At 35.3% G+C, this 18,991-nt stretch overlaps 4 protein-coding genes across 4 annotated transcripts; 3 read left to right on the top strand and 1 right to left on the bottom strand.

Moving 5' to 3' along the window:
* Nucleotides 1-685: 685 nt before the first annotated feature.
* Nucleotides 686-6,598, top strand: atk (artichoke). Its single transcript, XM_017911162.1, is given in 11 exon segments — nucleotides 686-849; nucleotides 918-2,088; nucleotides 2,153-2,859; nucleotides 3,346-3,670; nucleotides 3,810-4,076; nucleotides 4,457-4,610; nucleotides 4,687-4,899; nucleotides 4,971-5,482; nucleotides 5,485-5,633; nucleotides 5,694-6,037; nucleotides 6,108-6,598. Coding segments are annotated over 11 exon segments (4,497 nt in total).
* Nucleotides 6,599-7,524: 926 nt separating this feature from the next.
* Nucleotides 7,525-9,022, bottom strand: Rpn8 (regulatory particle non-ATPase 8). Its single transcript, XM_017911109.1, has 4 exons — nucleotides 8,763-9,022; nucleotides 8,442-8,534; nucleotides 8,184-8,362; nucleotides 7,525-8,103 (listed from the first exon to the last, which is right to left on the bottom strand). Exons 1-4 carry the CDS (start codon nucleotides 8,935-8,937, stop codon nucleotides 7,588-7,590), a joined length of 963 nt encoding a protein of 320 aa, XP_017766598.1. The 5' UTR covers nucleotides 8,938-9,022; the 3' UTR covers nucleotides 7,525-7,587.
* On the top strand, nucleotides 8,967-10,253 carry LOC108555466 (inosine triphosphate pyrophosphatase). The gene is made up of 2 exons (XM_017911110.1): nucleotides 8,967-9,042; nucleotides 9,632-10,253. Exon 2 carries the CDS (start codon nucleotides 9,633-9,635, stop codon nucleotides 10,203-10,205), a length of 573 nt encoding a protein of 190 aa, XP_017766599.1. The 5' UTR covers nucleotides 8,967-9,042; nucleotide 9,632; the 3' UTR covers nucleotides 10,206-10,253.
* Nucleotides 10,254-12,769: 2,516 nt separating this feature from the next.
* On the top strand, nucleotides 12,770-18,709 carry Vhdl (larval-specific very high density lipoprotein). The gene is given in 14 exon segments (XM_017911181.1): nucleotides 12,770-12,823; nucleotides 12,906-13,046; nucleotides 13,113-13,289; nucleotides 13,381-13,579; nucleotides 13,612-13,966; nucleotides 14,050-14,378; nucleotides 14,444-15,063; nucleotides 15,145-16,037; nucleotides 16,130-16,259; nucleotides 16,333-16,572; nucleotides 17,314-17,664; nucleotides 17,742-18,024; nucleotides 18,099-18,393; nucleotides 18,520-18,709. Coding segments are annotated over 14 exon segments (4,242 nt in total). The 5' UTR covers nucleotides 12,770-12,784.
* Nucleotides 18,710-18,991: the final 282 nt, after the last annotated feature.

Below are 18,991 nucleotides of genomic sequence, written 5' to 3'. Positions count from 1 at the left end.
CCGCTTTTTCAGGTCATTTGATTGTTCCCACTTACGGAAGGCCTATTATGAAACACACGTGGTCACCCGTGACACTATCCTCGAAGAATACCTTTGTTTTCGTTCGTTATCAGATAGAGTAAAAAGACTTTCCACTTTTCTCTTCCGTATCACCTCCCTTAAGTTACTTAAATTAGTGCTCGAGTACCTCGATATTTGATATTCGATGATATCATCAGGTGTCGGGGAGTATCGTTTAAGAGCATTGTTCAAAAAATACGTTCCACATTTTGAAACCGTGCGTTGCTAGTTGTAATTAATACGAGTGTTTTATCAGTTTGATCAAGAAGTATATAATATAGTTGTGTCGTGCAATTTCGGGCGACAGTAATTATTGCGGGAAAGATTGTCCTAGCGGTCTTTAGCTTTGCTTACGGTATGAAGCATTAATTTTGTTCTCTAGAACCGTGACGTGTAGACAACAAGTATACATACGTGAGTTCCTTGGTTTACGTATAAAAGATGCTGTGACATCTGAATTTAACACTCACGTTTATTTTCGTTAAGAATCTAATACACATTATGCCTTTATAAATCAGAGGAAAAAATGGATGTCTTGTTATTTACTAAACGTTAGGAACGACCAAATTTTTACAGAGAATGGGGAACTGAAATTTAAGGTGGTAAAACAAAATCCAAATGCGCTATGGTTAAACTACCGCGGGGTGGAGACCCCTTTATGACTGGCTGGTTACTGACATTGTTTCTCATCAGTGTCAGTGCTCAGTTAGGTTCAGAGTACGGATGCCCTACTCAGGAGAGGATCTTACCGTGCAGATGCTCTACTCGTGACATGGAGATTCAAATATGGCAAGTGTCATACATTAAATACAGAAAGAAAGCTCATGAAATGAAATTTATTTCTTATTTCTCAATAGGTGCAGTCATAGCGAGTTACCGAAAGTTCTCGAGGGTTTAAAAGCAGTGAGTCATTATCTAGATCGACCAGTAGACGAATTGATTCTGGAGAATAATAATCTACCGAGTTTACCAGGCAAGGTTTTTGCCACTCTACGCGTTCTCCGTTTAATGCTTCGAAATAATCGTCTCGAGAGAGTGTCATCAGGGTGGCTAGAAGGTCTTCACGATTCCCTGCTAGAGCTATTCGTCGTGGAACCGGATTTACGTTCCTTACCCGTAGATAGTCTGGAAAATCTGCAAGGTCTCGAGGCAGTGACTTTGCAAAGTAGAGTAATGAAGAAGCTGCCTAAATTCTCTGGATTACCAAAGCTCAGATATCTGCAGATTAACTCCCCGGCTTTAGTGGAATTGGCCCCGAGGAATTTTCGAGACCTGCCTAGTTTGGAGCAGTTCCACGTTTTTGGTAGTCCACGTTTGATACGCTTAGAAGCAGGCGTCTTTCGGGGCTTAACACGACTGGAGTTGATAAATATAACGGATTGTGGAATTCATTGGGTGCATCCTCGAGCATTGATAGATTTGCCAGAATTGAAAGAAATCTCACTGGTTGGAAATTCGATCGTGGATGCTGGCATGATTGGTCGTGCCTGCGTGGATCTACCTTCCCTTTCGGTGATACGTTTGGACAGAAACCGCGTAAATCGTCTCAGCGAAGGTGCTTTCACGGATCTATCCGTCCTGTCTCGTCTATACTTATCCAGGAATTACATTACCGAAGTGTTCGTTGGAGCATTTCAAAGAATGCCAGCCTTGAAGATTCTGGATCTTAATCATAATCTGATACATCGCATACATCCGGAATTCTTTCCACGCAGACCTGGAAATGTTTTGGAGGAAATGTGGCTGATCCATAATGATCTAAGCCACGTGACCGAGCTGAGGTCGATAATGGAGGCTTTGCCCAGATTAAAGTTTCTCGATGTTAGCCACAATCAAATCGAAGAAATACCCTTTGGAGCGTTGAGAGGGCATCTCACGTTGGAAAGACTTCACCTTGATCACAATAGAGTGGCCTTTCTGCAAAGAGAGACCTTCACCGCGATGCCCGCTCTTAGAGAACTCAGATTGAAAAACAATTCTTTGTCAAATTTGTTGGAAACGCCGTTCTGGAACCTACCGGCATTAAAAGTAAGTGATGGCTGATCGAACAGACCTGCAGTTTTCACTTAATCGTGATATATTAAATTTTCAGGGATTAGATCTTTCTGAAAATTACTTTCGTCACATAGAGCCTCGTTTGCTAGCAAATTTGCCAAGTTTGAGACGTTTAGATGTCAGTGGAAATGCAGTCGGTCTTATAGAGCCTGACTCGTTTCTCAGTACACCGGCTCTAGAATACATCAACATTTCTGGAAACGCACTTTCCGTTCTTCATCCACTGACGTTCCATCATCTAAATAATCTTTACGAATTAGACGTCGGTTGGAATCGGATGCTCGAAATAGTTCCGGGTTTACCAAGAAACATAGAACACCTTTATATGCCTATGAACCGTATTATCATTTTGCCAGCTGTATCCTCCCAAGATTTGGATCTTCCAGTCCTGAGATCCTTGGATCTTAGCGCGAATGGGATCGAGCGAATACCATCAGGCAGTCTGGCCGATTTGCCGAATTTGAAGAAATTAAGCCTTGGCTACAACTCTCTTCGACTTTTGGAGAACGGTGTCTTTGAAGGGTTATCGAGACTAGAGCAATTGGACTTAAAATACAATCGTTTAGTCACTCTACACGGCCGGAGTTTTAGACCATTGAGGTTACTGATGGATCTGAATCTGCGGGGGAACCGCTTGGAAGTTCTACGACCAGATATCTTTCAAGAAAATATTCGATTGCAGAGATTGGATCTAAGCAGGAACAACCTTGCTCAAATACCTCATGCAACTTTTTCGAACACCAGGTAATATTCATTGAAATTATTATAAATTTTTACGAAACTACATAAAAATATGCTGTGTTTTGCACGCTGACACGCAAGTAGAAAAGTAGTTTCACTCGTGGTTACATGGTTGCGTCACTAGCAAATTGGTACCTAGAAAGTTCTTTATGTCCATGTTGAATGTCCCCTTCTACTTTCGAGGTAGCACCATCTTGGCGTGTCAATCATTTTCTCCTAGTTCGTATTATTTTAGCGTACAGATAAATGTCAATTGATAAATGCAAACGAAAGAATCGGAGTTCAATTTTGGGGGAAATTTAAACCGATTATTTAACTCGACGCGTGGTAACGAAATTAACGTTTTCACTGAAATTGCAAAATTTTTAACCAGCGAAAACTCATCATATGTCTAGCCAGATACGTTTAGGTAGACTGACTTAGCAAAGTCGAAACGACTGTTTCTGTTAATGATTCCATATCAAAGGGAGGAAACAACATTAATTACAGAGACCTTCGTGAACTATACGCGTCGCACAATACTTTGACCGAGTTACCCGGATCGTTACACGGCTTAACAGCTCTTCAGGTACTCGACTTGAGCTTCAACAAGCTGAACATCCTGTCGCCGGAAACATTGAGCAGCCTATCGGCCTTGCTTGAGCTTAAACTTGTCAGGAATCGTATCCGCGAATTGCGCGAAGGTGCTTTCAATGGTTTGCCACAATTAACGTTGATCGATTTGGAAAGTAACGACCTGAGAATCATCGAAAGAAACGCTATTAGAGCTCTGCCAGAGTTACAAGCAATAAGGCTTGGGAAAAACCGATTGCAGGTAATACAAAGTATCTTTCTCCTTTCGTACTAATCGAGAATTTGTTGTTGTCATTATTATTATTATTATTATTATTATTATTGTTGTTGTTATTGTTATTAAGAATTGTTATTATCATTATTCGGTAATATACATACAGATGATACCAAGCGGAGCTTTCACCGAATTGCCATTACTGCAAAGTGCGGAACTTCAAGAAAATCGGATCCAGGAAATTGCAAGTAACGCATTCATTAACGTGCCTCACCTTCTCTTCCTTAATCTAAGCCACAATCATTTACCTTCGTTGGATTACGTTGGTTTAGAGAGCTTGCGTTCCCTAGAAGTTTTAGATTTGAGCAATAATCGATTGTCTAGGGTATTAAGCAACAGTTTAGCATCGATGGAGTGGTTAGTCGAATTAAAAGTAAGTGAAACGAAGATGAACTGAAAAGAAAATTTCCTTTCGAATTATTCGTGCATAAACCTGCTAATTGAAAGAATCGGCAATTTAAATGCAATAGCTTTCTCTTTCGGATAAAATATTCGAAAACGAATGAAATAATTCGGATAAAAGTCGATTTTCGTAATGACTGAATGAAACGTAAAAGGAGAATGAAAAAATAACGATAGTGGGGATAGATCTTTAGTAATAACGGAGAATACTTTCTCGTCGAGAGTGAAACTTCGTCACGAACCGTGGTGCGAGGCCACTCGTTATGCTAGCAGAGCAATTATTCGTGTAGCTGCATCGTTAATTACGAAGATAGCGGATCTCCTTATACATTTTGTCCACTGTGATTGTAGATGGACAATAATCGGATTTGTACTATACAAGGTTCGCCTTTTGATGAAATGCCGAGACTTCGAGTCCTCAGTTTAAGGAGTAACCGAATGGCTTCCGTTTCGGAAACAGCATTTAAAAGATTGCGATCGAATATCGCGGTGTTAGACATCGATGGTAATAAAAATTCCTTCTTCCGTTATCTGATATTTTGTACCAATTTTTCGTAAAGACAATTTCATTCGTAACAAAGGTAACCCACTTTCGTGTTCATGCGGAATGCTATGGTTAAGAGGATGGTTACAACAAGCTTCCTCCGAAGGACCAAGATGCGCGGATGGATCTTTATTCAAGGAAATTCGATTATCGCGACAGGATTGTCAACGAGAAAGACAAATTGATCCAATCCACCCTGGCTGTGAAGCGGAAATGATCGACACTGCACCATATCCTGTCTCTTCCTCTAGTAAGTAATATTCGCGAATGCAAGTTATCGCTTCTGTTTATCAACCAGATATTTAATAAATACTCTATTAGTATTTGGAGCAACGGAGATGGTACCACTGCTCATGAATTTAAAGGAGTCGTCCACACGAAATCCTCTTCACGTTCAGGAGTCCGATTACTTTTACGAATATTCGGATTACCAAGATAATAAAAGTAACACGTCAAACGTAACTTTCACGTCGACTCAGTTTGCGACTACGGTAGCCTCTGATACTGTGAAAACTACTCAAACGACGGAGAAGATTGAATCTTCGACAAATAACACTATTCCCGTGAAAAAAATTACCTCGATGCCCCCTTCTCCTAGTAGTTCTGGCTTTACCTTCTTCGGGGTACCGTTGCCGAGTCTAAACTTCAATTTATGGGGAAATTCGAGGAGAAAATTCGAAAGAAAAAATTCATCAGGAAGACCAGGAAGAGGCCGTTATAGAACATTCCCACCTACAGAACCGGAAATTCATAAAGGTGGTTTCATACCGTTACCCCGTGCACAAGGTGGTTTTGTGCCTATTCTTGATCCCGGATTAATGTATGAGAAACATAGAGCGGAAACGGCACAGTCGTGAAGATCGAGCGAACTTCTCCAAAAGCAAATAAGTCTAAAGTGGCATACAGAGAAAGAGAAGAATTATCCACGGTGTCGATTAACGAACCAGATTTCCGTTGGCAAATGACTGGCACGAAAAAAAGCAGGTAAATGAATATTTCAATGAATACAGAATTGTAGTACCTCAGTGTTCTATTCCTTTCTAGTTCTATCACGAATTTAACGAAGACACCCGACTCCAGTACCGCAGCAGGCGAGTCATTTCAAGAAACAACTGAAACTGCATTTACTGAAGTTTATGATGGGAAAAATTTGAAGATGATTAAGGAAGCAAGTAAGAATGAAGATAAACCACAAACGGAAATGACGAGTAGGATCATTTGGACTACGCCGAAAACTGCCTTAGAAACGACAAAAGAAGGTTTATTTAAAGAAACATCGACAGAAGTAATAAAAGGAGAAAAACATACTTACTGGGATAGCGAAGCAAACGAATTTCAGGAAACGTCTACTTCTCGAACCGCGACAAATGTTCAAAACGAGTCAATTGGTAAAATCGTAATTTTTGTTGTAATTTTCTACATAACGTCAAATAAATAATTGTTTAATATTAATCATAGGTGATCCAAACGCTGTCGTAACAGAACAATCGACGTTCCATTCAACCATTTTAGAAAATCGGAACAATTTTTCTTCCACTTCTCAAGTTTCTCGAAAAACAGAAGCATCAGCTCTTTCAGCGTTTTTGGTTCCAGGAGGTCAAGTATCTCCATTACTCCCAAATTTGCGTCCATTAGGCAGACCAACAATAACGAAGGTTCCATCACCACGTATTGGTCTTTTTGCTGAATCAGAAAAACAAAAATCGGTGGCAGAAGCTGTTCAACGAAATTTAGAGAATGAAGGGGAAAAATTGTTTGGCGTAGATGGATCTTCCAATGAAAATGCTGAAGTTTTCGAAGACAATTCCTTTAATTGGTATTTTCAACATTATAACGATACCAATTTAGAACCTTTTGTTAGTGTAGCGTATAACGGAGGTGAAAAGACAAATATGGCTCCATGGACTTTATTGGGACAATTATATCTCATTTTGTACATTTTCGTATAAAAACATAAGAGATTAAATATTTTCAGCAATTAATTTATTAAATAATTAATATTTGACGTGTTCTTAATTAAGTGCATCAATCCACTTGTATGATCAAAATGAAATGAATAGAATCCAAGTGCTGAGAAACTATATTAAGGTATGTATTAATAACAAAAAATAGATTATATACTTGAAATTATATATCATACAGATACATGCAGTGTAAAAATGTGTTGTAAGCTTTATAATTTTGTGCATTATGATTGTAGTCAGATATGAGATTTTTTAACCAAAAAGAAAAAAAAAAATGCACGATTAACGTACTATATTCGGTATTGTATATTGTGATGGCTTTCATAGAGTTGCTGTGTATTAACAAAAAATAAATAGAACTATAAATGATTATTCGAATGATTGATTTTTTTTATTAATAATGCAATGTAATGGTTAAAAAGCACAAGTTTCCTGAAACAGATGTTCATAATATTTAACGATTGTATGTTATAAAAATCTTATTTACTATTTTCAGACAGTATAGAAAATTTCAGTACATTCAAGTGATTCGTGAACGACAAGTGAATAATATTGGTTTATGAAAATATTATGAAATTATTTACCGATATCGATACATTATATAAAAGTTATAGCTAGTTTGAAGCAGTTGCTCATTCCTAATAAGAAACAAATAAAATTGTGCTTTATACATACTGCTAATTGTAAAATTTTTAATAATTGCACAATAATATATTTAGTATAACTCGCTTTAATTATAAATCGTGGAAATGTGTAACTGCATTCCTACTATTATATCCTTTATCCAATGTATATATCATACTATAGTAGAACACTTTAAGAACAAAGTCATTTGTTTTATTTTAATATTAATTTGAAATACCAATCTTAAACACAAAATACACTTGTACATGTATAAACCAACTCTGCAGCTTTTGTGATGTTCTGGGATGTTAACACTCTCAATGACAAAATTAGTCTTAGTTTCACTTTATTCACTGACTTTTATTTTTTGCTTTATCCTTTTCATCCTTTTTTTCTTCTTCTTTCTTCTCATCTTTTTTTGTTTCTTTCTTATCTGTTTCCTTCTTTTCAGCATCACGATTTGTTAATTTGTTATTAATTAAATTGTGTAAAGCCACTATGGATCTAACAAGAGCAGCAAGGTACACAACTAACATTTGATCATTTGTTTTCACATACAGTGAATCAACGAAGCTACTTTGTGTCATATCAGGTAGTAGATTAAAAATATCTTGCAGTTGGTAAACAATTTGATGGTTAATGGGTAATTTATCATTACCAACTTGTAACAAATAATCCCTAATTTCTCTAATTTGTTCATAAAGACCTTTTAAACCTAATAATTGATTTGTAATTCTCTGACTAAGAGTTCCAACTGTAGTATCCTTGATATCTCTTAATAAATGTTCTACACCTACTTCTTCTGCTTCTTCTGCACCAATTTCACTAGGAATGTGTTCAAAAGTCTTAGATGTTGGAGAACCATCCTGAGAACAATTTATTATTATGGTTATCATTGTTGTGATATTAATTTAAATTTGCACATCAAATATTTTTTGAAATTTACATCGTGAACTTCTTCAACTGCTTGATATGCTTCTGTTGGAAGTCCAAGATCTTTGGGTTTAGCATCAATGATAACCAAAACAGAATTAGGACAATATCTCCTAATCAATTCATTAATTGCAACGTCATTTTGATGTAGTTTGGGACCAGTATGATACCATCCTACTACTTTTTCACGGGCTAAAGAATAAGTTGATGAAATATTAAAAATAAGTACATCACTTCCCTCGAACTTGCGTGCATATAAGTATATACGTACCATTCACCTTTTTAAACATTCCATACATGTTTTCAAGGTAATCATGATCAAGGAACCATACACTTTTGTCCTTATCATCTTCATCAAAAGGAACTATAAATAGAAGTAATAACACATGATTTTTTAATTTAAGAAATTGAACTAGGAAAGTTGTAGTCTATGCATATTATTTCAGGTTAATAAAATTTTGAATCCTTATGAGAAAAATAATTTATTTATTTTCACAGCAGTTAGAAAAATAATAAATTAGTGAACAACAAAAAATGTTAACAAACTTTGTATTCAGAAAGAAACGATGAATGTTCGAGGTATCAACCTAACCTGCAAAACTGTTTGACACGTCTAGAACGCCTTTTGCTCTCCAACATCCCAAAAGAACACCAACAACTCTTTTTTGATTACCAATTTTTCCCATACGATTAAAATGGTCCACCACACTTAATAAAACTAAAGGATGTACCACTACTTTTGTAGTTACAACCTCTTGACTCGGCATTTTTGAGCAATTCCTTTGACTTTCCTCAATGAACGTAGTCACACCAGAATCAATATCCAAGTCATTAACTTGTTGTTCACAAAAGACCCTTCTATATTAAAGCAGGTAATATAAACACCACTTCCAAGATAATATACAAAATATATCCTTATATAAAATTAAATTATAAAAATTTCTAAGAAATATAAATTTATAGATATCCAATTTAAAAAAATTCATAAAAATTCGTAGGTTAGAAGTTTTCTAAATATAATTTTTATATAATTTATATCTAATTTGTATCTTTTAACGACAAAGAAAAACAGTAAAAAGAAAGCTTTCACAAGGTTTATTATTTTTAAACGATTGCAAAAATGTTTTTACATTTAGTCTAACTTGCAAGTAGAATAAGAAATTACTGTTAGCAACACTGTTGAGAAAAACACTTTTTACGTGTATTTTGATTCGATTTTTAGATATTAAGAGATATCTAGTTCTCATTTAAATATGTAATAATTTTTGAGTATGTAGTAATAACAATTAAAATAAAATGTCCATCTATATATACTTTACTTAAAAGTTTAATTCAATGTATTTGATAAAAAGAACATTTGAGAAATAATGCATTTGCTGTATATGTACATTCTGCTTGCAGGTTCACCAATCAAAGAAAACAAAACGAGCGCTAAATTTAAAATTAAAAACTTTTTTACAGAATGTCTAAACCAATAGTATTCGTAACTGGAAATGCAAAAAAACTGGAAGAATTTGTGGCCATTCTCGGAAAGAATTTTCCACGAGAAATTAAAAGTAAGAAAATCGATCTTCCAGAATATCAAGGAGAAATGTACGACATTTGCCGAAATAAATGTCGAGTGGCAGCGGATTTAATAAAAGGCCCTGTTATCGTTGAAGATACATCTCTGTGTTTCAATGCAATGAAGGGTTTACCTGGACCTTATATCAAATGGTTCTTGAATAAATTAGGCCCAGAAGGACTATATAATATGCTTCATGGTTGGGAAGACAAAACTGCGGAAGCGATTTGTATTTTTGCCTACTGTGACGGAGAACCTGAAGATCCGATTATATTGTTCGAAGGTAAAGTTGAAGGAACCATTGTGAACCCTCGAGGACCACGAACTTTTGGTTGGGATCCATGTTTCCAACCTTTGGGCAGTGATAAAACTTATGCAGAATTACCGCAAGAAACGAAGAATAATATGTCTCACCGTAGCAAAGCATTGAAAGCACTGAAGGAATATTTTATGAAAAATCTTCGAGATTAAATCAATAAATTGTCCTTTCCAAAATGACAGTATTAATTTAATTTGATAATTGCAGCAAATATTAAAATCATTTATAAATTATTACGAGTCAGAAATATATGGATTGCCTGTTTGTGGTACATTGTTTACTACTTCCTATTTGAACACACTTTTTTTTGTAAATGATTGTATATCATCGAAATAATTACTCGGCATTTTGACCCAATGTTAATACGTAGTATCCATGTTTTATCAAAGGTGATTTTGCGTTTAAAATACATTTCGACAGAGGTAGCGATAGCCAATGCACATCGTTATGAGTTGAGTTACTACATAATGAATTCCTTATACTAAACGGTAAGGAGAGACTTTAAAAATTGATTCTGATAATCAATATCCCATAAATTGTAAATATTGACGATATATTTATCAAAACGTTTACAAAATGATGCAATAATTCTTAATATTTTACCATTTTGTTTAATTAGTCCAAATTTAGGTTTCTAATTTTTCCAATTTTCTGCATATACAGCGTATATACAAAGAAGAGAATGTATTTACCTTATGCTGATATTAATTATCACTTAGCTGGAATATCGTAATCATTGCAAATATACGTTTATGTTATTGTTAACTGTCATGTACGGCGGTAAACACGTAATCGAATTTTATTTGTTGCTTTTCTCAATATTGTTGATAATGCCAATTAAACTCGTTAATCGAAAATATTTGTAATACTGTAACTTATAAGTATAAAAGCAATCTCAAGGAAAGTTTCTAATCATCGTAATAAAATTAATAGTAAAGTTCATTCATTATTGATTATAGTATAAGACTATAAATGATTAGTCAATGATTAATCAATGCCATTTTACATATACACAAAAACTTTATGCGGAATATCGTATTGATGATAATAATTGCAAAGAAATTTGCATACAGGGTGGTCTAAATAAATAAATAAGCATATTGCAAGATTTTTTTAAAACCATTGCGAATATCAGTACATATTTTCCTTTATATTAAATAAAGTAGAATTAATTATTTAGTGATATAAAAATTGTCCAGGGCAATACTTTGTCTCTTTTTTTTATGGAATAACATATTAATTTTATTAAATTTTTAAACTGATATCTTTATAACACCCAACTTATTAGATTCTCGTGTACGAATTAATTTTAATATTAAACGAAGTATTAAACGATGGTTATTTTCCAACAAAGCAAGATAATACTATCAAATGCTCAAAAACTTAAGAAATGTTTAGAAGTCTAACGATATCGTATTGAATATTTAATGGAATAATTGTCATCTGAGAATAAGCTTATTTACTAGTTATTTTCCGATACAGGTTTTCTCGAAGAAAATATTTATTGTCGTAATTGTTTTAGCATACAGATTAAAAAGAATGTTCCGAGTAAATTTTTTTATTCTCGATAAGAGCTATCCGAGTAAAAAATGAAAAAGAGGAAAATTAATATACCATTTCAGTATATATATAAAATAAATAAATAGAAGCGGGAACTTTGTCCTCGTAGCAGCTGTTTTAAAAAATAAGTATAATAGACTAAATAATTGTGTCTCTGTCTCACTTAATTAAGAAAGGTTTATGTCGATGCAGCATTGGTTTTGCAGATTGTAATACTTTATTTAGTCTACTCTATACATACACAACTTTGTATATAAATAGAATAAATACGTTTAATCCGACATGATGTTCCACTTACGAGAAATAAGAAGGATCAGGAGAAAATAAAGATCGAAGATTTCAACGTGCGTGATTAATGCAATAACTATGAACCAGATTAAAGTAAATTTAGGCGATATTTTTAAAAATTATTCACGTAGCAAAAGTAACTTGTGACGATGCCCGATCGGGTTATCTTGTGCATTGATTACACCGGCACGACTCGTTCATAACACCCTTTCGGGAGGGGTTATCATTATATTTGCATTTTCTTATTCTACCGGGATTTGCAGATTTTTCGCATTATAAAAGGAGAAAGCTGTGCAGCAGTGTTACCAGTCTTCTTGCAAGGATTATACTACAATGAATGCCCTAATCGGTAAGTAACGTGACAAGAAGAAAATAGGTTTCTCGTACTTTGTCTTAACGTATTTTTCAGTGATATTAAAAATTTGAAATATCACGCGAATTTTTTATTTTGCAGTACTATTGGGGATCCTAACTGCGGCGTTTGCCGTCCCAGGTACGTTAACTGCGAATAAATTAGTCTGATCGACCGAATTCTTTCGACAGGAAAGTCTCGGTCTTGAAGTTATAGATTGCACAACAATTTTTAAACGTAGTTGCAAATCTAACTTTATTAAATATTATTGCAGCACATTTCCCCCGTGGAAAAGTTGTGACTTACAAATATACCGCTGATGTAAAGGCTGGACTTATCGAACCGGCTCCGTTCGCGTCCAACTTCGAAATTGAATGTCTTCTTCGAATAGAGGACGTCTCCAGTCCAATCTGGAAGAATGCCTACCGTGTTAAATTGACTAATGTGCAATATGGACTGTACAATGGGCGTAGAAACCATTACGAGACTTACCCTGTTAAGAAACCAATCGTTGAGGCCGCTAGCGCGATTATGAATCCCTTCCATATTATTTTTGACGAGAACGAGCACGTAAGTTCCGAGAAAAGAAAATACAGTATGAATTTTGAATATCTACAGGCGAAGAATGTGTAATTTATCAGTATTATTTTAGCTTCAAGGTGTGAAATTCGTTTCAAATGAGCCTGTATGGTCGAAAAATATGAAAAGGGGCATCGTATCCATGCTTCAACTGGACTTAGTTAATATTAACATTCAAACTCCCATAAAACCACATAGTTTCATAACTCACGAGGTAGGTAACGACTGATGGGAACATCCTAGGGTTATGGCTAATGTTCTCTTTGGTTGTTACCACTAGGATACCATTCATGGCAACTGCGAAGTGGCTTATAACGTACACCCAGTAGATCATACGCATCCAGGAGCTAGCCACGAGTTTGTAGTCACAAAGATTCACGAAGCAAAGAAATGTACTGATTTTGCTCATCACGAGTTTAACTTCGTCGAGCTCGAGAAGTGTAGCGTACAAGAAGAGGTATTAAGAACAATCGATCTTATGTTACCTTTTGTACACTGACAGGTAATAATTCTAATTTCATAATTTTCGTTGTTCTATTTCCATATAGGATGGAATGACCACCGCTAGCAGACGTGTGTTTGTAATAGAAAACCAAGGTAGTGATATCCTTATAAAAAACGTGGTTGGTCATTCAGTGATCAACTACTTCCCATGGATGGCCTCGTCGGAAGCTCATTATCTTTTAACCAAGTAACTTGAGAACGATCAATTTTTATTGCAGTTTCAAATATAACCAATTTTACGAAGTTTTATTTAAGAACGATATCTGTTTGTACAGTCAAACTATGGTACTCGAAGATGTTAGCCTCGTGTTTGGACCTTATTCTGCGTTGCCTGTTGAGCGTCGTCTACGATAAACCCAAGACTCTATACAATCCTCAGGCTGACGTAGACGTAACCCATGGCCGACATGTTGTTAAGAACGATGAACTTGTTGTCAAATTGAGAAAGATGTTAGATGAGGCTGCTGGGTATTTGAAAGAAGACCATGTCGACAAGAAGCAACCAGAATGGAAACACGATCAAACGATAAATAGAATTTTACACGTTATGAGATATATGACTTATGAATCTCTGCAGCAAGTATTCAGCGAAATTCAGAATAGTAAAGATGTCAAAGATGTAACCATGAGGTATGTTAGCTAAAACTTATCGATTACCACAAGGTAATACATTCGTGCATTTCGAGATCATTTTCCTTAACGCTTTTTTCTAGAAATATTTTCCTCGGAGTACTGCCTAACGTAGGAACCTTAGCTACATGCATTTTCACGCGAAATGTAGTTCGCACAAAGAGTGTTTCGAATGGGACTGCCGTCATGATGCTTGGCAATCTTCCGATACACGTGAAAGTTCCTTCGAAGCAACTACTTTTAGAGATGGAAGAACTCCTTAGCTTAGGCAATTCCGTTTCCGCGGACGTTAGGGAAGCCGCCATATTCTGCTTCGCTACATTGATTCATAAAACCGTTATGAATGAACCGGCCGAAGTTATCGAACCTCACCTGAATAAATACCTGGAGCATTTCATGAATCATATCAGAAGTATGGAATTTCGGTAATATTTCATTTTAACTTTTCACGGATGCGTTCATTAATAATTGTTGCAGATGAACCAACGTATCACATGAAGATAGTATACATGATGGCTATGAAAAATGTACGTCTAAACCATATTGTCAAACTTCTGGAGCCTATTATTCGCGGTGAAGAAGTTATTTCTGAAAAACCGCACAATATTCGCGTACATGCTATTTGGTGCATCAAAAACGTAGTAGTCGAACAACATCATTATGTTCACGACTTACTTTGGCCTGTTCTTACTGATGTTAGCCTACCAACGGTGGTTAGAATTGCGGCATTTGACGTATTGATGAATCAGTTGCCTCATCTAGGGCGCCTTATGAATATCTACTGGATGATGGTATACGAGAAGAACGAAGATCTCTACAATTACTATGTAGATACCATAAAAGGATTTGCTAACTCGGTAGAACCTTGCTTGGCGATAATTCGGGAAATGGCTAAGAAAATATTAAGGTTCATCCGAATAAGGGACGTTCCTGGTCCACTTTCAAAGAAATTACACGTGGATTATTTCGATAGGAAGTACGGATACAGTGAAACTGTACAGGGATCTTTAATTGTAGAACAATCAACTGGTTTACCGTACGTTGGCTCATTCGAGTATAGCAAATCTGTTGCTTATAAATCTTCTAATCGTCTAGGAGTGAGTGTTATAATAATTCAATAATTTAGGAATATTACTTAAGTCCTTTGAATATCGTTTAAATGTGTTTCTATATTTTAGATCCATTGGAATGTATATGGAATGGATGAGATCTCGAAGAAGGTTAAACAGGAAGTGTTCGGCACAGTTGTAAAAGTAATTAAAAATGATAACGTGAAAAATGTATTAGCTCGAGCAGCTAAAGATATGCCTAAAGTTCAGGATGTTAATATTAATGTAATTTTCACGGTGAATAACAACGTCTTTTCGACATTCCATTGTACCAAGGATAACTTTGTGGAAATTCTTAACGCATTGAATCAATGGAAGAAATTAATCACTCAGTATATGGAAAATGTTAACTGGCAAACTGTCATGTATGAAAATCATTACGAAATGCATGTACCCACTGATCTTGGTGTACCAACTATCTTGGCTTCGAGAATGCCTCTTATGGTCTCCCTTAAAGGGAGCGTTTTCTTTTCCGAAGATGAAAATCTTTTAAATTTCCATCCAAAGATCAAATTTCAGAGTTTCTATCGCGCTGAACATGTAATGTCCATTTACAATCCGATCGTTGATGTTTGGCACTCTATCCGTAGAACATTTTCCATGGACGTTAGTACCCCTTGTGAAGTGAATATTGGTTATAATCAGAACACGAAGAGTGTCAAAGTTACATTATCAAGATTGCCTCTTTCGGACTATTCGGTCTTCAAAGTATCGATGTACGGTAAAAATTATGTCACCCTCACAGGTGATGAGAATGATTTATTGAAGGAGTTCTGTTCCACTTGTCATCATTATGAAGTTGTTACCAATTCCATTAACTTAAAAACATACGAAAATAGCTTCGATTCGAAAGACCTTGGAACTCGATTTTCGATACAATATCATTGCGATAAAGATTCTACTCCTACTTCGACTGTCGGCGAATGGTTGAAGACATTCGTAGATGAATACAAGAACAGTATGTGAGTATAAAGTTAATTTTCAAAACGATCCATTAAGAAACAATACCGAGTGAAGGAAAGGAATTGGACTGAAATTAATTTTCGTTATATAGGGGCTCTTCTATAGTGCACAGTGTTATGACAGTCCGTCATAAAATAATGAACGACCTAATTGCAGGCCAGGAGAAGAATTGTTGGATTATGGTTAAAACTGAACCAAGTATCATTCATCCTACTTCGACGGTAAATTAAATAAGATGTTCCTCGTGTCATATCTGTATAATCTTTTAATTCTGTTCTTTCCGTGTGTTATTAGATCGACTTATCTGGAAAAGTTAGCATTCAGGACTTGGACGTCACTCATCATGAAAAGATGCACTTTCTCAGCAGCAAGAGGATCGATATTCGTGGAAATGTGAACGTTAAAGCAGCCTCCAGTAGTGAATCTGTTAGACAGTGGGATATGAATGTTAATGTTATGCTGTCTCCAGGACACGTTAACAATAGCATGAAAGTTATGATTACTCGAACTTCACCAGAAGAGAAACATCAAAAGGTTTGTAAGATTAAAGGGGGACTCAGGTGCAGACAGAGCAAAAAATTGATTTTTTTTCTACCACTTTAATCAATAGCATAATATTCTCAGGACATATTTCCAAATTTTCAATTTAATCCTTAAAATATCAAAGGATCCACAGATTCTCGAAACCACTTTTTTCAAATTGGAGGGAAAGATATCCCAAAAATTAGGTTACCAATTCATTTGAAATGTTGCAAACATATACTGTGATATATACACTAGTCGATGAAGATAAAAATTAAACAAAATAAATAATTTAAACAACTTTTTTATACATAAATAAACTTTCGCGAAAACATCGTATTTTTTCGTCGAAGTGGTCACATGTTAACAACTTTCAATTTTTCAAATTTTTAATGGTTCATCGACTAACTGTGTTCACAAAGAGAAAGAAAATTATTCGTATTCCCGTTCTGGTCAAATAGGAAAGAAAATACAGTTTCAGCCAATTTCAGATCTCGTTATGGAGCTACACATATGCTCTTATATCTCCAAATTGCAACGTGTTTTAAAATCTAAAAAAGATCCTTTCGTACTCTTATAGTTATTTAATGAAACGTCGTAGTTTTCAGAACAATCAAGTAAATACTTCCGTCGAAAAAAATTCCCGAAAATGCGCGCATTTTCAGCATTTTGCACCAGGACCCCCCTTAATACCTCTGAGTGATTTCCATCGAAGAGCATACCTAATGAAGAACATTGAACTTCTTCCTTTAGATATGCATTGAGGCACAAAAGGAATATCCGACGGTCACTACAGATTTGATGAATGCCAATGTTGGAAAGAAGGAAATTAATTCAAAAATGACGATTACCATGGGTCAAACGGAAAAAGACAAGTGTGTACGCGATGAAATGGACGTTACAGTAACCATAAAAGGCGAGGTGTCAGAAGAACAAGAGAAACATATCGCCTATAACAGTGTGAGTGGTACGTGCGTTAAACAAACTCAGAATCCCATGTTCTATGTAAAGGATTCGCATGTTCCTAAGACCTGGGAGTGCATGCAAGAAGCTATACTTCATTCCACTATGATGAAGTACACCGTAAATATGGCACTAAGGAAGGTAAGTGTGTTGTAATTTGTCACTATTGTACCTTATTATTGCTTTAATAATGTAAATGATTTTTATTTGCTTTACAGGTACCACTGCAACTGGTATCGACCGTAAATATAATTCAAGATATATTGCGTGTTATTGCTTACCCGAACATAAAATACTCTTGGACTCACGTAGAACCGAAAAACGCAAAGATTATATGTGAATTCCCATATTTGACACACGATCTTAATATAGACGTTATCACGCCAACGCATAGTTATCAATTAGTTGGATTACCACTTGGTAACCCACTTTGGAATATATGGATGGATAATACCCATTACTCTTTGCAGAATTTGTATAAATATGTTAACGAACATACCAGTAAGTTTTTCGTTCAAAACAATAAGCTTTAATATTATGTTGAATTACTAAAGATATTTCCACGTTCTTTACAGAGAGCTGTACAGTCTACCTTCGAGTTCTGCAGACTTTCGATAATGGTACCATTCCGTTCATTGTACCAGATAAGTGGACCTTGCTTTCTGGTGATCACGTGTACCAAGAATTTAGTGTCTTTGCGAAATTAGTACAAAACAACGCATTAGCTCTGAAAGTTTATGTAGGTGGACATGAACTAGAAGTCATGCCTGTCAGTACAGGAGTGGTGGTCTCTGTGGATAATAAAGTTGTAGATAATTATGGTAAGGGTGTTATGATACCTGAAAATGAACCGGACTCCTATGCTATCAAGTAAGTAAATATGTTTAACGTTAATTTTTCGAGAAATTTTAATTTATTCAATTTTTATTTTATACAGTAATTTCTGCAGGTAATTATAATCTTACCATAAAATTATGATATGCTTTCTTTCCGCAGATTGACCGAAAATTACGAGCATATAGTGGTTCAATCCCAGTTGGTACCAATTGAAATTTATTACTTACCACAAAGTGTGACAATTGATCTGGGCACTGTACTTCAAGGTCATGTGACTGGAATATGTGGTCACATGGATGGCATACATAAAGTCGAAATACCAAAAATATATAGTGTATCGCATCTCTAAAGAAATCAAAGAAAATCATTTAATCATTCTTTTCATCTTATGAAGCGTATTCAGCCGAAGTTGTCTGCAGCAGGAGGTGACCATTATCAAACAAGAGATCTTTCTTTCTTAGGATAACGTAAAATGATGATGTAGATGTAGATACAAGAAATAAAAGAATAAAGTTTTATTTTGGGTAATTTGCAATTACATATTTTTTACTTTTACAATATTTAGAGTTAGTACATTATTATCTCATCTTATATTATAAAACAATTAAGAAAGGATTGTGTTCAATATTGC

Source organism: Eufriesea mexicana, unplaced genomic scaffold (assembly GCF_001483705.2).
Source record: "Eufriesea mexicana isolate 0111107269 unplaced genomic scaffold, ASM148370v2 scaffold124, whole genome shotgun sequence".
Classification (NCBI taxonomy): domain Eukaryota; kingdom Metazoa; phylum Arthropoda; class Insecta; order Hymenoptera; family Apidae; genus Eufriesea; species Eufriesea mexicana.
This window is presented reverse-complemented; position numbering and strand designations above follow the sequence as displayed.

Excerpts from the sequence above, each read along its gene's own strand:
- Rpn8 (XM_017911109.1), bottom strand. The coding sequence starts at position 8,937 with ATGCCGAGTCAAGAGGTTGTAACTACAAAAGTAGTGGTACATCCTTTA. Across the intron at positions 8,535-8,762 it reads CGTGTCAAACAGTTTTGCAG|TTCCTTTTGATGAAGATGAT; the intron begins GTTAGGTTGATA and ends TTCTATTTATAG. Across the intron at positions 8,104-8,183 it reads CAGTTGAAGAAGTTCACGAT|GATGGTTCTCCAACATCTAA; the intron begins GTAAATTTCAAA and ends AATTGTTCTCAG.
- LOC108555466 (XM_017911110.1), top strand. The coding sequence starts at position 9,633 with ATGTCTAAACCAATAGTATTCGTAACTGGAAATGCAAAAAAACTGGAA.